The following is an 18,089-nucleotide window of genomic DNA, read 5'->3' on the forward strand; positions in this document are numbered from 1 at the left end:
TTTGCATTTTATTATCATCTCTTCTACTCCTTTTTTTTCTTTAAAGAGAATATAACAGTTTTGCAAAGCAAGTGGAGATGCTACTTACTTGTCATTGTAATATAAACTTCTTGCAACAGCATGTATGCATGCAGGGATCAATGGAAAACCTGTGAAGGAAAAACAATATATTCTTCGTATGTAAACCTGGCTAATAACTAAGTAAATTTGCATCTCTTGCAGGAATCTTCTGTATTTTCACCTCACCCAAACTATATGCCAGCAGAGCAAATGGAAACTGAATTGATCCCTGTAACCTTATTTTCTCAGATTTCATTCAGAAGCGGGTATGAAACCTTATGCCCACTGTTTTACCAGGAAATCCACAGCAACATACAGAAAAAAAAAAGGCAAATCAAATTATAACTACTTAAAATGTAACAATCAGCCCATAGTAGCACAGATGTTTTTCAGACTGCAATCCACAGTAATACTAAATAGCTAAGTAATACTAAAAAGGTAAGTGTATGTATGACCATAATTTTAATAGGATGATTAAAAATGCTGATTATGTTCTCACTGGTATTTACTGGATATTCATAAAACAAGATCATTTGCAAAAATATTTGAAAATGGACTCTGGAAATCATGCTGAATTAAAAGCTTTCTTCAAAGAAAAAAAATAGTGATTTGGGATGCTTGACACCCTAACTGTACCTTATTTTCAGAAACTGCTGAGCACCTTTGATCTCCTAACTATCTCGTCTGTGACTGCAGTGAGATAGCTAGGAACAGAAGTACCTGTGCTAGTACACTGTGCTAGTACACTGAAGCGGAGGAGAAAGTCCTCACTTGCACTTTGTGAATATGCTGTTCTGCATTATCTGAAACTACCAGGTTTGGCTTGTTAGTTTTGATAGTTATTACTTAAGATCTTCAGCTAAAGCTATTCTGTGTTTGCTTAGTGAACAATACAGGTCAAATGGAACTGCTGGAAAAATAAATGCTTGGTCATTTCTAACTCAGTTCTGACCCTCCACCCTAGACATGGCGAGACTTCTCTGAAAACAAACATTCATTCCTGTATAAACATCTTCAAGATGAGGAACAATGAATAATTACTTCTTAATGTCTTTTTTATAATAGGAGACTTATTTTCTCTATACAAAGGAGGAGTCACTTCCTGACTCCAGAAATGCATAATCTCTCTTTCAGCAAAGATAGAGGTACATACAACTTCCTCTGTTAATATTTCTAAGCTTGTTAAAGCACTACGGACAAAGAAGAGAAGCATGTCATCATCGTTCAAAGCTACCAGCTCAGAGAAGCAAAGGGACAGATGTTGTTCAAATTTTTATGAAAAGCAATAAAAGATAGCATTGGCCTGAAAATATAGAACATGAAATTGCATACCCCAGCCAAGAAGGTAATACCACATCAAGTGTTGTTTCTCAGCAAAAACAGCCACCACAATGAGAGTATGCAGGTAAATGCCTTCACACAGCATCCAAAAGTAATTGCAACCCATTAGATACAGGTAGATGAACTGTGACACTTTGCAACTAACCTGCAGAAAAAGCAGAGTACAACATAAATATTTCAGTTATCAAAATCTCAGAAATTTATTTGCAAAATGGAAGAAAAATGCTTGAGTCACCAAATATTAGTATTTATTCCGTTTTTCTGTAATTACATATTTTATGGTGACAAAGTCAGTAGTTGAGTCTGCATTTTATTAATCAGCCATGGGAACCTTGAGATCCTTGAGCATGATGGCAAGAAACAGTAATGACATTTTGCCTTCTAATTGCAAGTATTGCTGATTTTGACCATTCCAATCAATAGGCAGCCCTTAAATTATCTGATAGTAACTGCACAGGAAAATACTCTTTGGTGCAGTAATCCCCTCTCAGTTATACCAATCACAACATGTAAGTACTCCAGAGAATGATTTACATTTTAAAAATGCTGACAATACTTTCAATTTTAACCTATTCATAACTGTAATACTTAGGGACAGGTGAGAATTCGCCTGATAGATTCTGGTGGGAAGCCATCTCTAAATTTATATTTAGTGTCAGTCAAAACATCCTAAAATATTTTCCAATTAAAATATTATGATATAGCTCATTAAGGACTAAAATATGAGGCTGTGAAAAAGTAGCAACAGATAATTTTGTTACATCTATTTTGAACAGTGTAGATCCATTTTTCCTCTGAAATTATTGTGTGTATCATACATGTGATATATTTCTGGCACTTAGCCTAAAGCTAACCATAAATCAATATTGTTTCACCATATTCTGCTACCTAACTCACTTATCAATGGAATTCTCAGCTATTTCAAGCCTACTTTTATGGGCTTTTTCAGGAGATTTTTTTACAGGCTTTACTTGATTCCTAGAACCTCTGGAATTTTGCCCTAACTTTCACAGAATTTAAACTTATCTTCCAGATCTAACTAAAAATAAAGCCATAGTTAGGGATTTTTGTTTGTTTCTGTATTTAATTTTCAGGCTCTTCAGTTGCTCTAACTCCTAGTCTTTTGGGAGAGGCTACTGATTCACACTTACCCCAGTATTATCAGGGAATGAGAAAGAATAAGATCAGACCCTAACAGATGGTTTTTTCTAGCCTGTTTTTTTTTAGTTTTGGAATATAAGAATCAGCTTTATCTCCCCTCACAAAAAAAATAATTCTTCTCATTTCAACTGAAGATGGCAGAGTTCAAGCCATAAGAAAGTAGTTAACAGATTGAGAATTACACTCAAAAGCTTTTTTTACTGCCCTTTCCTTGGTGAATTAATCTTTCATAACCTCACTGAGATCATCTAGAATATGCTATTTTCTTGCAGTTCTTTCAGTGCAAAAGAGTTCTGTACAAATTCAGAAGAGCAGTTCAGTAGGCTCTGTCTCCCGGAGTATTTTATTATTTAGAAACCTCTAATGTGAACTGCCCAAATCATCATTGGACATCTGTTGCAATATGTAACATGGATACATCGTTACTGAACATTTTGACCTTGCTAAACATCATTTACATCATTTCACTAACTATTCATATCTTACTAATCTCTTCTGCATTGCTTGTTCTCCACATACAAATCAACAAGGCTGCCAAATATACTTCCACTTACTGGATTAGTTGCAACTAACTCCTGGTTGTTGGCAACTGCAGTCAGTGAAATTATTGTTACAACAGAGTTGCAAACAAAAGAGAAAAATAGATTTTTATGCAGGGTAATCCTTTGGCAACTCAAGCTCCTAGAAAAGAGAAACAAGAACAAATGAATACACAGGGGACAATTATGTGTACTTGGGGACAACTCTGAAATTTTGAAATACCAGAGCTCTTTACTTCATGAAGAAGTCTCACATTAACTCTTTCTTCAACTCTAGTCCAAATTTAATAGAAGTAAATCGATGCGACAGCTTGCCTTAATCTTCATTTTATGTGACAACAGAAGGCAAAACATGTACCTTCAGTTCCAGTATGCTTACAGTTATGCACCTGCTTTGTAGTGGCTATCTAAAAAGGTTTTGAATAAGGATAATATAACATGTTTCAGAAGATTTATACATTTTATTTTTAGTGCCCAAAGAATTTTCCAATTAACTATCATACTTGAGCTTGAAGAAGTCATCTTAACTTATATTTCAGTTTAACCAAATCTGTCAAGATTTTGGAGGACAGTTTATTTTACTCACATTCTCAGTCACTTCTCCTCCCTAATCCTACAGCTAGAGAAATACTGAAATAAGTAAAACAATGTGAATCCTATCTTGACTTTTATATATAACTAAGTTATATACAGAGTATGGAATACAGATGCAAAATGCAATATGTAAATGCATTTAATCATGTTAATTTTCAAGATTTCCTTTGAATCTTGCAAAAAAATTAAAGAGAAAAAACATCTTTTGAAGAGCTTTATTTTTTGTGAACAGAGATTCAGTGATACTAAATGATACCTGAAGTTGAACATAGTCACAGCAGAATTCTATTTAACTGTTATTCCATAAAAAGCAGGTCTATCTAAGTGCCAATCCAAGATGCAGGAATGCTTCTCATTCAGGTAAGAATTCAGGTAAAGAGAAGTGATAAAGGAAATAGTACAGTGGTCACTCTCAGAAAATGCTCTTTGGTTACTTCGGACAAAACATCTACTGCAGCCTGCGTTCTAAGGAGTCTGTGCCATATAACTGCACCTACCTACCCTCCATTTTATAGCCAGGAATATTTAGTACATTTGATTGGAAAAACGAAGTGACTTACTAGAGGAGGAGAAACTGTCATTAACACATGCAACTGCTCTTTGCTGTTAGAGATACCAGAAATATGTTGAAAAGATCAGAATAGGACAAATCTGAATTGTCACAAAGGGAAACAAAAACCAAATTTTTTTGACATTTCAAACAGTATGCATGGGAAAAAATGAGGTATGTACATAGGCGATTCATTTTTAATTGTGGTGTGTGAGAGAACTTCACATTTTAACAGAGAAATGCAGATACGGAGTCTGCACAAAATCTGGAGAAGCATACTGAAATCTGTTGAGAATATGACAGATGAAAGCAGAAAACAAATGACTCCGGTGAACAAAATAGTCACGAGATTGGCTACAGAGGAGACCACACTTCAGTGTATATAACAATCTCTGCTATACCACTTAAAGTGGCCATCTTGGATTAACTGCATTCTTTGCAACCATCACAAGAAGAGAGCATGAAGCATCCCACAGACACATGGAGTAAAGTTAACAGGTTCAGATCTGCACAAGAATCGGAGAGACATGGCAACTGCAAGCCACACCTTGGAGTCCTTCGTCATTCCAAGCATCGTTTTACTAAATATGGGGGAAGGAAACCACTCCAGAACCACTACTAGTCATGCAGCACAAGGATTAATTCTACATGAACCTCTGGTCACCAAGGGCTATTTGCCTGAAGGAAACAAAGAAAAAAAATGCCCCAAATAATTAATATTCATAGCTGTGCTCTGTATATTAATTAAGTGATAAAGTGTATTCCATTAGTTATTTTATAATTGTACTTTTGTCTTTGGTTTTAATGCACAAAACACCAAGCTTCGATTATTATAATACATACAGTTTCTATAATTTGAATATATATTATATATATATGTACACTATATATATAAAATAAACATAATATATTTTTTTCTGTGTTGTTATAGAGAGAGAAGGAACACTAGGCTCCAACTAACAGCTTTGTGTGAATGAGTCCTGAAAAACTCCAGGAATCTGTCTGCTTATTGTTAAGATTCAATGCAGAGGCAAGGAAAAGCACGTACAACTAATGGGGCCATCTCTCAGGGTCATCCAGCAGCTGTTCCTGTTGAATATTCACGCACACCCATCCACACCCACCTCCACCCATGCATGAAAGGATCACAGGACAAGAAACAAGAAAGCAAGACTGATGACATTTAAAAATGAAGACTGCTTTTGGTAATAAAAGGATTTCTTCCTAAGCCTCCACCCTCCCTCTTCTGTTACCCTTCCTATAGTCCTTATTCTGACTGTTCTTCTTAATGACATAATGTCCTTTAATCATTTAATTCTTGTAATTATGATCTAAGAGCATGTGGATGACCTATCACTAGATTAAACCCTGCGCAATGAAATAAAAATAGTCTTTCTGTTAAATGACACATTTCTCTTCCTAATTTGATTCCCGTACGTCTAGGGCACTATGGAAAAATTCATTTCTCCAAATTTACCCAAAATAAAAAGTAAAATTTTCAAAAACATCCGGCTGTGTTTGGGAGCTTTTTTTTTAATGTATTCAAATACTGCAGAATACAAACAGTGAGATCCACACATGCACCTAAGGGGAATTAGCTATTCAAAATAAATTAACTTAAAGTGACTTAGGGGTCTAATACCTCTCTGCCAATCTATCATCTGGTTGTTCATACATGCGTCGAGGCTAGTGTTGCTAACCTCTGTGGGTGCTGACACGTGATTTGACACGATGCTTGATCCCAGCCAACAACTCCTGTATCTCAGGTGTTTGGTTTTTTCTGGGTTTGTTTTTTGGGTGGTTCTCTTTTTTTAAACTTTCAAATTATAGTTGCCCATTCTCTGAATTCATTGTTCAAGTTTTCTCTTGCCTTATTTTTTTCTCCTAGTTCTTTATGCAAACAGTCATAGAGTTATTTTAACAGAAGACTTATACAAAACACATGTACAATTTAGAGTATATAACAGAACCAGAAATGTCAGCCACTACAAGAAGTTACTTTTTTCTGTCATAGATTAATTTTCATAAAGAAAGCCTAGTTCCAAGTTTATAACCCATTTTATGTTTTTAAAACAAAAACTCCAATTCATGTGGAGAACACAAGTCACAAACTGGTCAGGCATTTCCAATGAGACAATCTTCAAAAGAAAAATTAGAATTTCAAGTGAAGAAGAAATTTCACAAAAATGTTTTAATCTCTAAAATTTTTTTTCAGTCAAAACCCAAATCGTTGGCAATGAAGATACTTGGAAAAAAATGTTGTCATTTTTCCCCATGAAGTAAAGTCTCACCTTTCTAATCAAACTAAAAATATTCTGATGGTCAGCAATCCAGCAAATATCATCTGGAAACTATGAATCTACTAACAGAGTACGCTATCTGGAAATATGACAAATTCAAAGGCACCCCCACACAATAACAAAAAAAAAAATCCCACCTGTTAAAGCCATGAATTATTATACAAACTTCACCCAATACATAATACATCATGTTATTAATCTAGATCCTTAAATACCCTTCTGCTGCTAAAAATACTTTAGAGGAACTGTACATCCCAAGAGAACATCTTGTAGAGGACTTTCTTTAGCTTTCTTTAAATTTTGTAATTTCTTTTTATATCCCAACATAACCACAGTCTAGAAATTGTGGTGTGTGGGTCTGGATTCTTTCCATGTGGTTCTCTGAGGATGGAGGATCAGAGGACCAGAGGGGGGGGGGAAATCCCTGAAGGGTTTGACAAACATAACATAATGGTAGCAAAGCAGACCACCTGCTTTTGCAGTAAGTGCCACAAGCCAAGATGAAATTGGATTGGTTTTCATATAATAATAAAGCAAAATCATGCTTTACTATCTTTGAACTTTAAAATGATATCCAAAATATTTTGCCCTCCTGAAAAGTCTATTTCAAAGCATTTTTCCTATCACATTGGATTTTTAATCTGTTAAGCATTTTGTGAGTTTTAGAGCAATAGTATAGCCCTCTTTATGCAAAATCAAACTTCTTATGAGAACTCAGGGCTCTTTCACATCCTGATTTTGTTCAGCAGTGGGAGGAAAGTGAACTTTAGAAATGGTAAGCATTGTTTTTATAGGTCATATGCATATAAATTAATAAAAAACAATGGAACTTTTGCATTGTCCTCAGGAAAAGAAGTCAGAAAAAGCTAAAAAGTCAGCTTGAATATAGCACATCATAAAGCGAAGCTACAAAATTGTAGTCTCTGTTTTGGGGGGAATTTTTGCAATGTTGGCCCAAAGCTTAGGCAAATGATGTGTATCTAAATTAGGGAAACAATATTCAGCCAGGTGTGACTGAAAAAGGATAATTTTAACAGACATCTACTACCCCTATAGACCTAATCAAAGTCCAGAGCATGAGAAAAGCAAAATCTTACCTAGCCCCATTACTGCTGATGTATGTACTATTCATATTTTGATCCGTACTTTCCTTTAAATGTTAGGAAAATATAAAAGGTGGAGAGCGAGACAGTAGGATATAGTGGTAAGAAATAGGTAAGACTGTAGAGCAGCTCTATATTATCCAATGAAAAATGATGCAGAAATGATTAAACTAGTGCCAGTGAACAGGGAATGCCCACACGGTGCAGCGCAGCATTTGGCAGGGATGACCGCTCTTCTCTGACAGCAGGGCGCTTTGCCTGAGCTACGCTCTTGTCGCAACACTCCTCCTGTTTTCCACTTTCTACTAAGCCCCATCAACTTCTAAAAAAATCAGGAGTGTTTCACAGGAAAAAAAAGTAAGTTCACAAATGTGAAGTAATAAATAGATATAGTTTTCAGAAACTTGCCCATTATGTTACAGGTTATTACAATAGTGGTAATATACTGCTCAAACTTTCTTGTGAGAAGATACCGTAATAGCTGTTAGTCGGTAAGTAGGAGAATGTAACTGTCATAGACATAATTATGGTGGATAAAAGCCAGAATTATTTTTATTATTCCCATTTCTGTTGTTTCTCTAAGTCTTAATTTCTCTACAATTTCTCATATTTTGTGGATAATTACTTTGGATTGCTACTCTACCAGTATTTTGGTTTCTATTTGCTCCTTAGTTAATGAGTCTGCCCCATGCTTGGCATAGCCACACATTAAGTTTTGTAATAAATTCACAATCATTTAATAATTGGGTATTATTAAAGAAGACACAATCTTCTATCATTGAACTCTTTTCCAAGAGCTCCATATTTTCTAGTGACATTTTCCCTTACAAGCCATTGTTCAAAGAAATGATTACTGTAACTTATTTCTTTATAATTATTGTAACTTATTTGCAATTTATATCTACAGTTTTTCATTTGGAGATTTGGGATTTTAGATTTCTGAGAAAAGAAGAGATCTTTTTTGTATTATAATATAATGTGCAATACCAAATCAATATACTGACTTCAGTCACCTTCTTGCTCCATCCTATTTATTGGGATGTCTTATGCGTTAAAGTATTGGAGAAACTAGGATTGTTGTAACCACTGATATTTGGCATAAGATTTTAAATATACTTACTTAAAATAAAAGAATATGCCAAGGGAAATCAGAAGTGATGCAATTGAAAGACCATGTCCKATGATGGCCAGATAATACAAATTCAGAGCAGTCTGCAATAAAAGAACAAAAACAAGCACCTGTGATGCATACAGAACTGTTAGTGATAAAGCATATACTTATACATCTCTGCTACATACAAAATGACTCTAATAGGATTAAGAAAATAAAAACATTACAGATAATGATGAGTCAAGTCCAGAATCCTGCGAATCAATGTTTTATGAAAAACTCTTTCTGCAGGACACAAAACAGATTAATTGAAATCATCACTAGAACCTATCAGTTAAAACATTAGGTTTTTAATATATAACACTATGTTCTTCCTGAGTATTTACATAAATCTAGCTATTTATGCTACTATGCTGGGTACATTCATATCTTTAGCTTGATCCATCTAGTAACACATCTCTTAAGTAAAAGAGAAATTAGTATGATTCAGATATGAGTTCATATATTCTTTTCTCATAGAAGTCTTTTTGTTGTCATTTGAAAGACACTTCCTTCAGAGCAAGCTGTGATTGTCATACTGGAAATTCAGTTTTCAGTCGCTATTCCAGGAAGGGGGTGAAAAAAATTAACAATAACTTAAAAATAGTCAAGACTAAACAATCTTGTTAAATCAGTCTACAGCCGTATTATAAAATCATGAAAAGCTGAGTAGATACAGGAACTGGTAAATTACTATTTGGAAAATATACAACATGTTATCATTAAATCTTTGAACTAAGTAATATATTAAATTCCAGTATTAATAAAATTCTGTGCTTTCAGTCATGGAATTTGCCTCACAAAAATTCCCTTGTGGCATTAAGTTTAAAATTGTTATTTTGCACATAAGGAAATGCAGGCCTTCAGGCTGCATATCCTATCATAATAAAGCATAATTATCTGGATTCTATAGGAAGAATTAGAGCATGTGTACACATCCTCACACACTCCACACTGGATGTATCCACTGAACCTATTATTCAAATGTAAGGCTGGAAAACTGCAGCCTTCTGTGTAGGTTCACTTTTGAAATAATAAAAATAGATTCCATGTAAAACTTTAAGAAGGTTATTAGATGAGACAAATGTACCTATTTGTACATGGTAGATTTTTTCACATTATCATTATTTTAAAAAAGAGATACTTTTTAATAAGGATACTAAAGAAATGCAATAGTTTAAATGAAACTTTCATAAAAACTTGGAAGTGAGAAAACAAGGGTTACCCCTGAAACTCTAAAGCTTATGACAGCCTTTCTGTGCCAGGACCACATCCCATATCACCATCTCATACAGTGACCACTTTAGGCAAAGGAACATGTCAAGAATTTAGAAGATTTAGAAGATTTCTGCCCAATTTAGAAGTGGTGCTATGCAGTGGTACAGTAGGAACTGCTAATGGGGGTGATAAAAGTAAGAATTGAGCAAAGGACAACAGCCCTGTTTATTGTGCATTATCTAACTTGMCTTCTGAGCAAAGCGAAAAGATAAAGTATGCAGTCATTTATGTAACGCACACAACTATAGCAAGCAGTAACGCTTTCTCTGCAGATATTATTCCAGTGGAACACACAGCCTCGGGTGCATGACAGAGCTGAAATGTCCTGGCAAAGCAGTCTGAGGGAAGCTAGCTCCTATTATTCATATGGAAGGACCTGGATGGATCTGCTCCTATCTAAATCATCTCTCAATTTCCAGACAAATATTAGCAAGAATCAATGAATTAAGTATCTCTGCTAGTAGAATTAAACTGCCACAGACATATTCAGTTTCTCTCATGATTTGAGAAAAGGCAACAGAAAAGTGCCTTATTTTCACCTATTATCCCCTGTTAGCAACTTGGATTACAGTTAAATACCCTGAAGCACTGTGACAGCAGCGATGCAGGCAGCTGGGATATCTACTAGATTTCAGTATCCTTGGTACAACCTGCTGTCACTGAGCTCTTTTCCACGAGCTCCAAATTCCCTCACAATCTAGCCTGACCTGCATTTTATATTTCTATTTCTTGAGCATTTACAGTTTCATTATACTGCTTCTTCCCATAACTGAATATGCTTTATAAACATAAAAAATACTAGTAGCCACATATTTGGGGGGAGGGGGGAGGGAATATGTTATTTTACCCATTATATCCTTATATAGGATATCACAGGGTATAGCAGAAAGAGAGCATTTGGGACTTTACCAGCCATTTTTTTGCTATTTCCATCAATTGATAGACATCTTCAAGCTACAATGAAGTCTATAAAAATTCCATCTATATAGATACACATATGTGTGTGCTTGTGCATACAGAGGTCTATCCTTGATGTATAGAAAAAAATCTTGCAAAGCATTTTGTAGCCCGGCCTGAGATAATTCTGCATGCTTGCAAAATTTTACATAAATAAATTTAAAGTATTAAAATACTATACTAAAGTACAGGTTTTTCATTTATACGGACAGTTTAATATCTCAGATACTGGGAAGAAAAAAAGAAAAGGAAAAAAAAAAAAAAAAGGCCCTTTTGAGCCAGGACACAAGACACATACCTGGAAAGGGCCACAAGAAAAAACAAACCGTATCTAACAATTCTAATCATTTACTTTCCCTCGGCCTCCAAAGATCCTGTGGTGAATCTACTCAACTATACCATGCCTAAATTAAAAAAAAAWAATAAAAAAAAAGCTGGTTTTCACATTACAAAAAAATCCAGCCCTACTTACAAATTCTCTGGAAGATGTATTAACCCCCAAGTAAAACTTTGGTTGTACACTTGCTGAAAAACTCTGTCACTATGACTTAACTGGATAAAACCAAACATTCAGCACATCCTCCAGAGATGTGCAAATCTCCTGCAGTTCTGCTGGGCTTGGGCCCTGCTTCAGAGTTACAGAGCAAAATGTAAAGGTATACGCAAAATGTATGCTTTTCCTAATGTGTACACTTGGCTGATCAGGACATGACTGTGGATGACCTAGACAAGTCCTAGCACCTACACATTTAAAACACCCATAACAAAAATAACATCATATTCTTCAAGCTGTTGAAATCAGCCGTAAGAGGCAAAACTGAAGTTTTTTGAGTCTGCTTTGTTCAATTTATCCTTTTCCTGCAACCTGCTTTCTCTTTGCATTTTGGTGTTGCATCAACCTGCTGCCATTAGAGTTCTGAGACTTGTGAAAATTTTCACAGCAGTTTCTTGACACTGGTAACATGCATTCATTCCTTTCCTACCTTCACTTTTTCGTGCGTATTGATATTACACTGGGTGTAGTTTGTCCACGTCCGGTTGCTTTCTGGGTGTCTAAACCAATTCCCACTTGGGTCACAGATCTTTGTAACTTTTTCTACAGTCAGCCAAAGTGGTTGGAAAGAAAAACAGAAAAGAAAAATGCAACGGTCAGTACTGAAGTTCTGCTTCCTGATGCCTAGTATTTCATGAAGAAGATTGGCAAACAAATGACAGCTTTATTAATAACACTAGAGAGACTTTGTATGTTACTATGAATTCTGAGAAACTAGAGGCCATTGCTTTTGCTTGGCAAGAGAAAGTGATGATGTGTTTTTCTTAAGAAAATAAATAGATTTCTCTCCTCCAGTCCAGTGAATATCAAAATATATCAAACTAACTGTTAGAGAACTACCAGATTAAGCGACAGGACTATTTAAATGTCTTGTTTAATATCCAGGATATAAATTGAAGTTTGATGTCTTACTGATATAAATTAGGACTGGGCAGGTAGGAAAACATCAATATAGGAATTGCTTAAGAAACAGACCGGAGAATTTCTGGGATGACATAACGATTACTATCTAGTCAAATAGAAAGAGGCATGAAAGGACCCTGGGAAATACTAAGCGCAGCATAAGCATGCAAGAGTGGAAGTCTATTACATTTTCCACATCCTCACAGATGGAAAGTTTAGACTACAGAAATAGGAAAAGATTCACTTGTGGGAGAAACTTGTGTTGACTTCGACTGCTAAAATGAGATAAAAGAATAAATCATATTTCTGCTTGTCTGACAGGGAAAAGCTCATCTCTAAGAGTAAAGAATCATGGTATAATTTCATTTTTAACTTCCTAATCTACAGAATCCTACAAGGGCATTTTGCAGAGAGGAAAAAAAGTAACATGTCAGTTATTCTATGCGATAAAGGGAAAATACAARCAATAAGTTTGGAACTACTGTAATTCTGGTGCACTGGTGACTTGAGCTGGGCAGACAGGAGGCATCAAGCATCCAAACCTCATTTTATTAAGAAACATGTTGATGCAGAGGCCCCCATGCACACTTACCTGATGGGTTGAAATCCTGAAAGTAGTCAGGACAACGCTGTACTGACACTGTTCCTGCAGCAACGTCACTCCAGCACAACCAGCCATCCCATGTCCTGTTACAGTAAGGGCCTACAAACAAGTAGAGACCTGATAAAATAACAACCTTTCTTTTGTAATAGTCTTTCAAAAGAAAGAGGCGAAGTCTGAAAAAGACTGAATGAGGTTTTTCACTTGCAGCAATGAGTCTTCTTCATAAAGAAAAAGGAGAATAGAAACATGAAATTTAGCAAAAGTTAATTAAAACTCCACTTAATATAAATAGTTCTTTAGATATATGCATTTCTTTGATTACATTTTAAAATGCATCACCATTCAGCTTGAAAAGGTCTATATCTGCAATTGATAAACCACGTCAGAACTAGAGCACTGCTAGTGGATAAAGTAATACTCTTTGGGTAAAAGTGAACAAACTAAGTCAATTCAAACCCCATAATTCACATCAACAAAGAGCTTTAAACCTGTAAAGATCATTTTACTGTTTTTAATTACACTCTGGATGTATACCAAGCCTATACACGTGTTTACTAGCTCATGAAAATACAGTAGTATCCTAGAAGTCATCAGGAAGCCTGGTTGGGAGGCGGCTCCTCTGCCTGAAGGCAGAGCTAAGCCCACAGAGACCATTGCTGACAGACATTTCTTTAACTTCTCCAGGGACAGGGATGCCACAGTGTCCCTGTAGAGCCTATTTTAATGACTCATTGCACTACAGCAGATTTTAACATCCAAAATAAACATCCCTTGAGAATGAGCTGGGTTTTTATAACCAACTCTTTTCCCAAAAGACATGCAGAAAGATGTCTACAAGTTTGAAGATGTTTTTCATATCTTCCTTCATTTTTCTTTTTTCAAGACWTAATAAACTCTCCCCCCATCCATCTCAAAGGCAACATTTTTCAAACATCTTATAACTCCTCTTTTCTCATCTGAACATTCTCCAATTTGTCCAGATCCTTCTGAAACTGTGGTGCCCCAGGCTGGACATAAGCTTACACTGCCATACTGTCGAGGTTAGCTCTGAATGAGTTATCCGAAAGAGCATTAATCACATTAATTAACCCTCAGAGCAGGACAATATCTGTCAAGATGTGTTCAATTTTTAAAGGCAGAACTTACCAGAGAGATAGAGGTATTATCATAGCAGGAAATTAAATAAATTGATAATATTAATTACTCTTCATTTTTAAATCTGTATATCTATTTAAATGAACATTTTGTTATCTCTTATTGGAAATAAATGCATTGTGTTATATAAGAAGTGGTGCTATGGGCAGTTAATATACTATATTACCTTGTCTTTATGAATCCCATACTGATATTTCTAAGTCTTACAAATACAGTTACAGCCTAAAAAGTTATTGCTACCAAGACAAGAAAGGAGTATGACTAAAAACCCATGAGTTACTTAATTATGTCTATTGCCATTTCCCTTTGGAAAACTGTATGAGAAAATAATGTCTACCTTCTTTCCTATGAATAGGATCTTGCATAATTTTCTGGTAGCATTCATACTGTGCTGTCATAATTTTATTCCGTGTAACACTCAGTTGAGCAAAGTCCTCTGTCATATTCTGATGCCCTTCAGATGGTATAGCAGTGGCAAAAAACTAGGAGGAAAAAAAGTTTTTTTTTTTTTATCGAGTCACCATTATATATCTGTTTCTGTGCCAGCAATTTAGATCTACTACTCATGCGCAAACTCTGACAGAAACTTCTTAAATTTCAATATTTTAAAATATTATATTTTAAATATTATTTTACAAAGGGAAAATGATCTTCAAGTCTTACTACAATCTGATTTTGTGTTTTTCAGTTTCATTTAGCAGTTCTTACTACTGAATCTTGACAAATTTCTTCTGATGAGCATGGGGGCAACACTGCAAGTCAGAAGCATGCAAACAGCTTTTGCAAAATCCAGTGAAATATATGGAAGTTACATTATTTTAAAAGGCATTTGGATCATGCCCAAAATGATCCTTTATAAAATAAGACTCTCAATATACTGAATCTTTTGGCTTGTTTTGAGCTGTTTGGTTTCTCTATACCTTTGTGAAGCATAAAGTCAATGCTCAGAATACCAAAAGGTATCCAAAAGAAACTCCTGTGATATGAAGGATATGACATCCAGTGTTACAGTTATTCAAACTAAAATACAAAAATAAGAACATGGATCTTCATCAAAAATTAAACCTTTGAACTCCATTTTTCTAAATGTGAAATACTTTATTTCAGAGGGAAGCTACAAAAATTCAGGGGGAAATACAGTGGCAGATAGAAATATTTTACCCCTGTCATGCAAGGGGTAAAATTAAAGATTCCCAGGATCTCCTCTGAATCTGAATCAGAAGTCTCCTCTGCTCTTACTGCGGTCTGCATAGCACTGCCTATATGTAACTCATCAATTGCTACTGTAAAGTTCTCTGTTAGCAAAGGATATTCTGGGTTCAGCAGAGGTAATTGACTATTTCTGTTCCTTTAGCACAGGAATTAAAAGCAGGACGTAAACCAGATAATGATCTGGCTGTGCAGAAACTTCACTTGAACACAAGATTAATTGTTTCTGTGTGTCCATATTAATAATTTCTGCAGTATTCTGTACACACATGTTAAAACTGAAAGTGGGAATATGATTTTAAAAAAACTGATAAAACTCACCATAGTAACAGATAAGAAGAGCAGCAAAAATATGATCCAGTTTGTTGCCATTTTTATATCTGGTGCAGTGTATTGTATTCTGTAGTCAAATGAACTCAAACTGCAATGGAAAAGGCATAGGAAGAAGTTTAGTAATTCATGAAAGTCAAAACTGATAAAAGACTTGGTATTTTCTTTCTGAATTAGAACAAATAAACGGAGGTCTTCTCAGTTTGTATTTCTGACACAGTGAAGCCATGTGACATACATGGAGATATGCCATATGATGTGAAAACAATGCACTCCATTCACCAGCAGCAGATGCCAGCAGCAGGGTCATGCTGCGCATTGGTGTCCTGCATGGCTGCCTCCACGTCTCGCAGCGGAGGTAGCGAGGGCCACCCCTTGTCTCAGCTAACATCAGTCTACAGAGGATCGTGTCTCAGCCAGGCAGCCAGTATCAACTCTAAAGGATATGTAGCAAGAAACAGCTCTCAAAGTCCAAGATCTGAGTGGACCCTTTGACATCTTTGCCTCTGCACAGCAAGAGCTTTGCCACGAGGAGACCACCGTTACATTTTCTGCATTGTTACAGTGTTGAATTAATGACTCCCATTTTGCTTGTACTTTACTCGTACAGCTTTGCAAGGGTAACAAAGCCAATGCAGGGATTAGTTGTGAGCTGTAAAATAGTTTTTGTATCTGACAATTGTTGAGCACTCCCAAATGTATCAGGTTTTTTCAAAACTCCCAGGATGTGATGGAATAAGCAATTCCATTAGTCAAAGTGAAAAGAACAAAACAGAAGCGTATCCTATGCTCTGTTGCCTGTTTGTTATACATAAAGGGATTAGAAACTGCACTAAGCTCTACTTTCAAAAAAAAACCCCAAAACACTGAAAACATGTTTCTGAATAGCTTGAAGCAAACAGAACTACTCCTACAAAAGCTATTATCCTCTTACTGTGCAGACTATTCTACGAACCATTTCTTGAGAGGTGCGCTGAAACTATGAAGTATACAAAATGGCTAATTAAGCACCTAGACCACCTAGTAAGCATAACCCTGCTGTTACAACTCTCTCAACAGGAAAGGAAATGTACTGGAGATTTCTCATGCAATATTTCATTGTGGAGAGAAGAATCTGTTCCCCACGAAACAAGTCACTGCACTTGCCAACCATCCTTTCAAGCCCAGTAAATGATCAGAAAGCTGGGACCAACTACCAAACAACCAGTAAACTTTTAAATCCATCTTTTCTTGATGCATCACTAGCTGCTTTAGTGATCACTCACAGTAACATCAAACTAAAAGAAAAAGGACAGAAGCTGGTAAATCCTTCTCTCTCCTAGGTTCAGTGCATTTTCATCCACAGATAGTCCTGAAGCATCCTGAGAAGATCACAAAGTCAAGTCAAGACTGCAATACAGATACATAAGCTTCTGCACTTCTCTTCTGCTTGCATGGTAGCAAAAGACTTCTTCACACTTAGATGAAGCTATTACAACTAAACAGTCTTTCAAAACCTAAAGTATTTTGCTATACTAGCAATAAAACTATTATTAGCAATAATAAAGAGGGCTAGATACGGGCAAGTTTAGCTCCCTTGTACAGATTAAATCACCAGAAATATTACATCGCTACTTAAGATACAAAACTCACATAGCTAGCTCAAAGATCCAACCACTGCTGAAGCAAGAGGGCTGCTGGGAGCTGAGTACCTACACCTAAACCTTCCTCCTGACTCAAATCACATTCTCCCTTGGATCACACTTCCTTTGGTCTTTCAAAGTTTTTCTTACTCAGCAGTCATGCCCTACAAGAGACTGGTGGATAACAAACAGCTGAAAGTAGGTTGGCCAGCAGTGATAATTTCACACAAAGTCCACCTTTTCACAAAGTGTCTTGGTCACAGAAAGCAAGCATTCTGCTTCTTTTCTCTTTTTACAGTGGGACTCAGCCGTCTTGACACTACTGTAACACAATAAACTGCCTTTTCTAGGATATACAGACTACAAAATAATACATCACTGCTGTTTATTGTATAGTTGGTGCAAATGTAAGATATTTGTTGTAAAATCAGTTACTCTTGTGCCTGTTCAACCTGGAGCAAAACTGTATCAGYAACCTTCCCTCTATTTTTACCACTGGCATGTAATCTTCTAATACTGATTGCCAGAAATTGCCCGGGTAATTTAGTGAGACACTGAAATTCAATATGCTGTTCTGAGGGCTCTTAAAACACTAACAGGAAGATCAATTAACATGCATGAAATATATCTGCAGTGCAAGCTAATAGTATTCTAGGAAAATCCATACGTGATGAGAACTA

General features: G+C 35.8%; 1 protein-coding gene across 1 annotated transcript in view; it reads right to left on the minus strand.

Annotated features, from left to right (window-relative positions):
- CALCRL (calcitonin receptor like receptor) overlaps positions 1-18,089 on the minus strand; it is a 70,533-nt gene that overhangs the window by 12,779 nt on the left and 39,665 nt on the right. Inside the window, exons 2-9 of the mRNA XM_026069072.1 lie at positions 15,779-15,878; positions 14,586-14,730; positions 13,082-13,192; positions 12,017-12,129; positions 8,769-8,860; positions 3,117-3,243; positions 1,393-1,546; positions 89-149 (exon numbers count right to left, since the gene is read on the minus strand). Coding sequence (XP_025924857.1) covers positions 89-149; positions 1,393-1,546; positions 3,117-3,243; positions 8,769-8,860; positions 12,017-12,129; positions 13,082-13,192; positions 14,586-14,730; positions 15,779-15,829 — 854 coding nt within the window. The 5' untranslated portion in view covers positions 15,830-15,878. The remainder of the gene's footprint in view (positions 1-88; positions 150-1,392; positions 1,547-3,116; positions 3,244-8,768; positions 8,861-12,016; positions 12,130-13,081; positions 13,193-14,585; positions 14,731-15,778; positions 15,879-18,089) is intronic.

Source organism: Apteryx rowi, unplaced genomic scaffold (genome assembly GCF_003343035.1).
Source record: "Apteryx rowi isolate R43461 unplaced genomic scaffold, aptRow1 scaffold_286, whole genome shotgun sequence".
Lineage (NCBI taxonomy): Eukaryota > Metazoa > Chordata > Aves > Apterygiformes > Apterygidae > Apteryx > Apteryx rowi.